Source organism: Aythya fuligula, chromosome 5, assembly GCF_009819795.1.
Source record: "Aythya fuligula isolate bAytFul2 chromosome 5, bAytFul2.pri, whole genome shotgun sequence".
Lineage (NCBI taxonomy): Eukaryota > Metazoa > Chordata > Aves > Anseriformes > Anatidae > Aythya > Aythya fuligula.
Window position 1 is genome coordinate 24,161,267 of NC_045563.1, and position 8,696 is coordinate 24,169,962.

An 8,696-nucleotide genomic window follows, 5' to 3' on the forward strand; every position below is an offset into this window, starting at 1 on the left:
TAAACTATCTTTTTATTTTGATTATAAATAAGGTGGCTGTACTTTCCTTAAAATACAAGTACATAGGAAAACCTTGTAGAAATTATTATTTTTTTTGTTCTCTTTTACAAGGTATTAAAACTGGACGCTCTTTAAAACGGCCGCATGTTCTATACTGTCAGCAGGTTCTTCGTTAATTTGTTTCTAGTGGCATTAGACTTTTACCTTCTTTCTCCTCCGTGCCTTTGGCATTTGAATTTCTCCTCCTGGATTACTTTGCTTTCTCGAGCAAAAAGTATCCGAGGTGCCCCCCGCCCCCCGATCACGCTAATGAATTTGGACTCGATCCCTTCGCTCTCGAAGCTGTGAATCCCATGCGTTTTCTCGTGTCCCTTTTGCATGCTGAGGACAGATCTTGTAGCCCGTTAACTCCCTGGTTCCAGCTCCCCTCTGGGAGCGGGGTCCGAGGCCCCGGAGGGGCAGGGGCTTTTCGGGTTTGGCAGCATCCCGGTTTGTTTTTCCATCAAGCAGAAAAATAAAATAAAAAAAAATATAATTAAAAAAAAAAATAACGATATGCGGGGAAGGGATGGTCAAGAGGGGGAACCAAAGGGGAAGAAAAAAAAAAAAAAAAAGAATATTCGTAACGTGTATAATTTATTAGAAGCTTCTTAGGAACTATATTTAAGCCAAATATCTACATAAGTTACAACAGGAAAAGGCGGCGTGCGCAAATAACAAACTGCCAGAGGATTTACGACGGGGCGATCAGTGTCCATAAAAAAGGTGGGGGTTGGTTTGGTTGATTGTATTTTTTTTTTCTTTTTACAACAAAATATACAGGCTACTAAAAACTATGGGTTTAGTCCAACTTTTGACAGCATTATACAGCTACAGGTTCACATCAAACGTAAGGAGGAAAATAAAAGCCAAGCCTTTGATGACTCCACATCTCCATCCTCTGGCCCTGGCGGCGGGGCTGGGAGAGGAGACCGGGGGGAGGGGGGAAGCTGCTTCTTGTGTCTGGGTGACGCGAATGTTTTTTTGGGGAAAACCACCCCATCCCCCAAAATCTCTATATTTACATGCAAGTCCTAGACGCTGGCAAAGTGTACATCTGAAATCCAAGCCTTCAGACCATGCCTAATGATGGTCCCCTTTCTGCAGACTGCTCCGTGGTTATTAGTCAGAATTTTTTAACAACCCATACAATAACCTTGGAAAAAAAAGAAAAAAAAAAAAAAAAAAAGAAAAAAAAAAGAAAGACCCAAAATCATCAACAGCAACAACAAAATCGAAACCAAAAAATAAAGTCACTCTCTCTCCCTTTCTCTCTTATGGGTCCTCAGAGAACCACTCAGTAAAATGAAAATGAAAAAAAAAAAAAGCTTTTAAAAAGAAAGAAAAAAGAAAGAAAAGAAAAACACCCAGCAGTTTGGACAGGACAGAGATTTGCGTGACTGGGAAAATCTGCTTTCTTTTTTTTTTTTTCCTTTTTTTTTTTTTTTTGTTTTGCTTTGTTTAATCCTTTCACCAGGTCCTACCGTATAGCAAGGTGGAGCAAGACATGGCAGTGCCATAGTCAGAAGTAGAAGAGTTTAGGTGAGACAAACTGGAGACTTGACTCTGCAGAGAGGAAGGGCTGGCCGAGTGCTGTCCCATGTCAGGAGACTGCCCCGCACTGTTTGTCTGGTGGCTCTGATGCTGTCCGAGGCTGTTGCCATTGGTAGCCACTGTGATTGTTGTAGCTGCCTGCTGCTGATGGCTCTGGATCGCTGCTGTGGGTGTGTTGGAGCCTGCTTGGCAGGGCTTGCCATCCTTTACAAGCACTGGCACTGCCACCCTTCTGGGAGACTGCTGCTGCTGGCAAGAGCCGTTCTCCTGTTGCATCTGCTGCTGCGCAGCCTTGTCTTTGGCCTGGCGTTTCATCTTGTAGCGGTGGTTCTGGAACCAGATTTTGACCTGAGTCGGGGTGAGGTGTATCATGCTGGCTAAGTGTTCCCTCTCAGGGGCGGAGAGGTATTTCTGCTGCTTGAAACGTCTCTCCAGCTCGTAAACCTGGGCCTGGGAAAAAAGGACCCTCCGTTTCCTCCGCGGCGTGCTCTGGAGCGGGGCCATGCTCTTGCTCACGTCCCCCAGGGAGCTGAGGCTGCCCATGCCGCCCATGTTCATGCCCGAGGACGGCGCCATGAAGCGGGAGACTGCAAGGGAGAAGGCGGCACGCTTTCAGCAGCTCGGCTCGGCTCGGCTCGGTTCCCCCGCGCTCCCGCAGCCCCCCAGCCCCGCAGCCCCTCACCCCCGGCCCGGCCCCCGCCACCCAGCCCGGCCCCGCCGGGGGTCCCGGGGCGCCCCCGCTCCCACCCAGCGCCCCGCGCCGGATCGGGACCGGCTCCCGGCCGGCCCTGCCCCGCCGAATAAAGGCTCCCGCCCGCCCCTCGCCCTGCCCGGGCCGACCCCCCTGGGGGGCGCCTGGATGTGACAGCCCGCCGCGGCCGGGGGCTCCGCCGGGGCCGGGCCGCCCGCTCGCCACCCCGCGCCCCCGGGGATGCGGCTCCTGCTCCTCCGGCTCCCTCTCGCCCTCCCGCTGTCGGGCGGCGCCCAGGGGCACGGGCAGAGCCGGCTCCCTCCGGGCCCCCCCGGCCGTGCAGCCGCCGCCCCCCCTTCCCCCCCCGCACTGGACGGCGAGCCCCGGGCTCCGGCGCCCCGGCAGCGCGGGGGTCCCCAGCTGCCTCCTCCCGCAAGCAGCCCCGGGAGGCTGCGGCGAAGCCGCCCGGTGGAGAAGGGACGGGGCACGATCCAGGGGCAGAGGGAGGAATGGGGAGGGGGGGGCGGCTGGGATCCGGACCCACTTTCGCCCTGCCACGGAGCCCCCGGCGCCCGCGGTGCGGAGGGGCGAGGGGCGCAGGCACCCCCCGCCGGCCACCCAGCCCCGGGCTCACTTACTTGAGGAGAAGCGGGGGTCCGGGTTGGTGCCGTACCATCCTGTCGCCGAAGCGCTGTTCCGCATGGTGTCCTGGTAAGGCGGGAGCTCACTCATGTTGCCCAGGTTCCCATTGCAGTAGCCCCCCATCGTAGCATGGGAGAGCTGGGGGACCCCTGCCGCTGTCATATGGTAGGCGGCAGTCACTGTTCCGTTGTGGCCCATGGGGTGCTGCTGCATGGCCGGCTGAGAAACCTGAGACTGTCTGTAGGCTGACAAGGGAGCCCCCAAGTTACTGCCCTCCATGCCCACTTTCTTGTAGCTTTCCTCCAAAGGACTCAAGATGTCAGACACTGAGAAAGGAGTCGTATGCTTTGGGCTCATCGACATGATTCGGCGGCTGGGGAAAAAAAAAAAAAAAAAAAAAAAAAAGGAAGGGGAGGCAAATCTTTTTTTTTTTTTTTTTTTTTTTTTTTTTTTTTTGCCAAATATTCTGGTGTTGCCTTAACGCCGATCTTGTTGGATGTACACGTAACCGAGTGGACGAAGTCCGCCTTAATTGGATTGAGTGGAGGCTCAGGGCTGCCTTTCGTTTGTTTTAGCCAGACGCCAGGTTTTAGGCTGCCACCAGAGGCGGGGCATAGGCACTAAAGCAACAAGACAATAGAAGCCTACATCTTGCCCAAGATAATTAGCTTACATGCTGATGACAAGGTAAACACCTTTAAGTTTTACTTGTCAGGATTTTTTTTTTTTATGTCTTTAAAAAAGAGGGAGAGAGAGAGAGAGAGAGAGAGAGAGCGGCAGGGCGAGGGAAAGAGAGAGAGACCCCGTGAGCAGAACTCATTTTATTTTTCTCGGGGGTGGCAATATTGCAGACGGGGAATCGAAGGCAATGAATGCGAAAAGACCCCCATTTGACTGGGTGAAAGGATTTCAAATCAGCTCCCGGGTGGCAAGGCTGTCAGCCCAGCCTTTGTGAGAGCTGGGGAGACGGGGCTGGATGCCGGTGAGCAGAAGGACCGAGTTCCTCTCTCCCCCACCAAGTTTGCTCGGAGGAGCTCCGCAGCCGGAGCGCGGCTCTCCGGGGGCCGGCTCCCGGGGCAGGGCCACCGCTCCCGGCGCCCCGCACAGCCCGCACCGAGTGCCAGGCTCCTCGGCTGGCTGGGGGTTGAGCAGCACTTGGGATTTAGCAGCTCGGGAGCCTTGCCTATGTCTTCCAAGACCCCCAGTGCAAGACCCCCAGTGCGAGGATTGTTTCTCTCGCTAAAACCACAAGTTCCGTTCACCTAGGGCTTTTTTTTTTTTTTTTTTTTTTTTTTTTTTTTTTTTTAAACCTCAGGGAGAGGCGGAAGATGCAAGTTTGCAAAAACGAGCAGTAATTTAATTGTCTGGAGCGACACACTGCTGAAAAATAGGTTAGCGCAAAATGTCGCCCGGTATTCTCGAAGGCAAAGACTGTCACAGGCTCTCGTGGTCCCTCTGAACCTGAAGCTGCTTTCTAAGGTTATTTATATAGCGCGGGAGCTGGATGGAGAAAACCTCTCAGGTCATCTGCTACACCACCTTGCCAATGAATTCCCCGCCGCTTCGAATAAACTGCAATTTCTGGCACTTTCGGATCTGTTCTCGGATCCGGTGTGAAAACAAAAGCGAGCCCATTCATAGCCACACACATGTACATGCAGCCAGCAGCTAATGTCACACGGGTCTTTGAAGAAATCTCCCAAGTTGTCCAGCATCTTCAAAGCTTATATTTCGGGGTGTTCCCGGGGGGGAACGAGAAACCTCCACTGAGTGTTCAATACCCCGGCCTACGGTCCTGGGAAACTCATTTCATAAAGCGATTACCTGAATATTAAGAAAATTACAGCGAAGGTACAGTTAACCCAGTGACTTTGAAGTGTCAAGTAACTATTTAGTAATTGCACTTGTAAATATGTTTGTGCTCGGCTGGTTTGTGCTTAAAAATGCAAAAGTGCACTTGCTACCCGGGAATAACTAAATATCTTTGTCTAAAGTGGCAGCATAAATAGCCGGTCGCTTTGTGACTGTGCTTGATATTAGTACATAAGGATCATTTTGCTTCAATTGGGAGGCTCTCATTCAGTAGGCAAGAAACCGTTTAGGAGAAAGTAGGTTCCCGTATGAGATTTAACATCCTTCAAGTGTAAGCCTCAGCCTTGATTACACTTTAGAGCTCTGCAAGAGGTGAGCTTTTCCACACAAATATAATCGGGGGGACTTTCCTTCAATCAGGCCTTCATCTCTCCTACATCATCTCAGCTGCCTCAGCACCAGCTCCCTCTGGCCCAAGTGCCCCGAAGTGGGCTTGGTGTGGGTCCGCTGGGCCACAAAGGGCACGGAAGGGCGATTTTGGGCTACAAGGACAGCTGCTTTTACCATGTCCCATTTTCTTTGCAGATCTTTAGATCTTACCTTCCCAGATCCCTGGAGCATTTCTTCTCCATCCACCACCACCACCCCGCCTTTTCTCCCCTCTTTCTGCGCGTGTTTTTCAGAAAGGTATGCTGTTTTGCTCTTACAGAGACACTCGACCTTGCCTGTTTGTTTGTTTGTTTTTGTTTATGCTTGCCCCTGATTTCTCACACATCAGCTTCGTGCCTCTTTTATTAACCTTAAAAAAAAAAGAAGGGGTGGATGGAGGGTAAAAAAAAAAAAAAAAAAAAAAGGATCCTCCAAAAGGCTGAGGTGGATTTAAGTCAGAGATGTGGGCTGGCGAGGGTTGCGTGGGGCAGGGGCAGCGGTTGTTGCTCTGCGGGGATGGAGCTAGGGGGCGGCCGGGGCCGGGGGCGGGCAGCGCTGGGTGCCCGGTGCCCACCGCCCACCCTGCGTCTTCCCGGGACGCGGCGGCGGCCGCTGCTTTCACTGCCGGCTCTATTGATTCCCCCGCTCTAAGGAGCGCTGCTTAAATCGGCTCCGAAAGCCTGTTCAAGGAGATTAACCCGAGGGAGTCCTGCCTTGGCTCTGCGCGGGGTCTTGTAAAGGGGAGTTAAAGCGAGAGCTCTTCATTCCGCCTTGACTGGGCAGCGGGGTGAAAGTCTCTTGGCAGGGCTGATCGGTTATTTGTAAGGACATCGGCGCGCAAACGAGCACAGCTACACCCCTCAGGGTCCCAGCAGCACTTTTTAGCCCCTCTGGATAGATCCAGTGGAAGAGAAGCGGGTCAGCCCCTGGTCCTTCTTACCCGCCCCAAAATTAACTTTGCCAGGGCAAGTCAAGCCGCGGAAAACGGTGAGAAAGCTTCCTTGCTGTTGCTCTGCCCCGACCGCTCACCCTTTTCCTTGCAACCCTCCACCCAAGTTTCGATCTCCAGAGCTGTCTCCCGCTCCCCTCGGGGGGTGGCCGACCCGACAGGGTCCTGCCTAGGCTGCTTTTGGTGATGCGTTCGTTTACCTGGTGATGCTGCTTAGTAAAACGCTCGAGTTAAAAGGAAATGCTAAAGGAGAAGAGCAGGGAAGATGAGATGCGTTTTGCCTGGTGGAAGCATTTTCATGAGAAAGGCACGGTCTTCACCCCGTGTTTGCAGAATGCGGCTACACGGACGTCCCTTCAATAGCTTCTGACCCCACACAATCCGTTTGATAACACTCGAGAGGTGGAAGAATGTGAGACTTTGTCAATCAAATGGTGCCAATCCCAATGGAAACGGTGCCACCAAGACCGCAGCGCGTTTCCTCATCAACTGGATTGCGGGGGCTGGGAACTCAAGGATCAGCTTTTGAAAGTGCGCGCAGGGCTCTCCAAAGACAACAATGTCTTTTTTATGCGAGCCGCTGTGCCTCCCCAACGGGAATCAAATGTGCTCGTCCAGCCAGAGCCGCGGAAGGGCTGCAGCGGGACTTGCCACCCATTTCGCCGGGCGGGGGATGGAAAAGGGGGGGTCATTTCTGCCCGCTCGGGCGCCCAGCTCAGCTCCTTGCCCCGAGCCTCTATCCCCCTCCTCCGAGCCCCTTCGGCGGGCGGTGGCGGCCCTGCACCTTTCCCCCGCAGGCAGAGCTCACGGCCCCGCACCAGGCAGGTGCCGATCCCTCCCAGGGCAGCCGGGCTCGGGGGGCAGAGGGCAGGGGCCCAGGCGACGTGGGGGCGAAGCCTTCCTCGACACCTCGACAGTCTCACTTCTCAGGCACCGGTTCCTAACATGAGGGGACGAGGCCCCCGTGATCCCATAGGGTGCTACTGCGACACGCGTGACCCGGCGCTGCGTGTCCCTGGAGCGGAACTCAGGGGCTGTGCGGAGGGTTCAGCCCCTGCTGGGAAAGCCTTCAAGCGGGCACGGGGAGAGCTGGGGAGGAACTCTCTCTTCCATCCCGGTTATCAGCACCAGCCTAACGCACCCAGAGACAGATTTAAAATCTCCTCCCAAAGCCCTACGCCTGGACGAGGGGAGAGACACCCGACGCCCCCTTCCATTCATCTCCCTTCCATCCGACAGAGAAACTCGGGCCCTGATGCACGGTGTCGTGCCGTGTCCCCGCAAACGAAGCGTGCTCCCACAGCATCCTGCCCAGAGCCCACTCCGGGAAGGAGGGAGCGGAGGGGACGTTTCTGCAGCCGCTGCGTGGGGCGGACCTGTGTCGCTGTCATTGCCGGCCCCGGGCAGGGCGCCGGGAACCGCTCCCTGCCTGTGCAGCACATGCCAGGGCGTGTGAGGCAGGGTCCTACACTGGCACCCTCCCTCCAAGCACCCCCTCGGCACAGAGAGCGGGTGGGGGGAAAAACTGCCCGTTGGGCTCATCGGGACAACTACCCCCCGCCTTGCTTATTTCATTAGGCTGGGGGCAAATCTGCCATGTACCGGTCGCGACCTCGTCCCCTGGCGTGGGAATCTAAGCAAGCAAGTGAACCAGCCAAAGCCCCAGCCGAAAATCCTCACCCCTCCGCAGCGCACGCACAGTTGCTCCTCCAGCTGCCCAGGGCGTGGAGCATCTCGCACGCAGGCTTCCTCGGGGCCCCTCCGTGACCAGTCGGTCCCCTTCGGCCCACTGGCAGGGCTCCGTGCGAGGGCAGAGCGGGCTCCTCGCAGCCCTCGCCCCTCCTTCCCCAATTCCTGGCGGACGGCCGAAGCCTTCTGCCCTAATCCTCCGACCCCCCGGCTTTTCCTCCGCCGGGCCGTTCCCGGCCAAGAGGGCCAGGGAGGGGCCAGGTGCCAGGTGCCAGGGCAGGGTTTTTGGAGCCGCCTCGGCCCGGCGCCGCTCCGCTGCTGCCCCGGGGGGGGCGCGGGTGCTCTTGTCCGTAGTGGGAACAGTGGGAACGGGCGGGCGGCGGCAGCAGCACCCGAGCCGCGTCTGAACCGCGAGCTGCCCTGGCACGGCTATAGTTCTCAGTTAGCGAGCTGACCCTACTAATAGTCCACGTCTGAGTCCCTTAATGTCCGTAGATTGTCACTGTCGCCACACTGTCACTGCGTGCATGCAGGACTCGGTGTGGCCCCAAAGCCGCTTTGATACGGCCGAGTCAGGAGGGGATTTCGGCGGAGGTGGTTGCTGAGAAAATTTGGAGAAAGTTGTGCTTTTGATGCTTAAAAATATAGGCATGAATTATATAGGTACAAATACATACGTAAACACTTCTTATCGCTACATACTTGCAAACAAAATCTTACCAGGATCGAACTATTTATCAGTTTTTAGATACAGCTATCAGTAATTTATATTAGATAACTCGGGAGTTACGTGCTTGTGTATATACACCCAGTTATGCACACACACACACATACTGGGGGTTGCATGCCTCTGGGAGTGGGTATGCGGGAGCATATATTTACGCACACATA

The 8,696-nt window shown here is 55.0% G+C and overlaps 1 protein-coding gene across 1 annotated transcript; it reads right to left on the reverse strand.

Annotated features, from left to right (window-relative positions):
* Nucleotides 1-1,509: 1,509 nt before the first annotated feature.
* Nucleotides 1,510-7,849, reverse strand: NKX2-1 (NK2 homeobox 1). Its single transcript, XM_032189391.1, has 3 exons — nt 7,797-7,849; nt 2,923-3,299; nt 1,510-2,180 (listed from the first exon to the last, which is right to left on the reverse strand). The coding sequence occupies exons 1-3, from the start codon at nt 7,847-7,849 to the stop codon at nt 1,510-1,512; spliced, it is 1,101 nt and encodes a 366-aa protein (XP_032045282.1).
* Nucleotides 7,850-8,696: the final 847 nt, after the last annotated feature.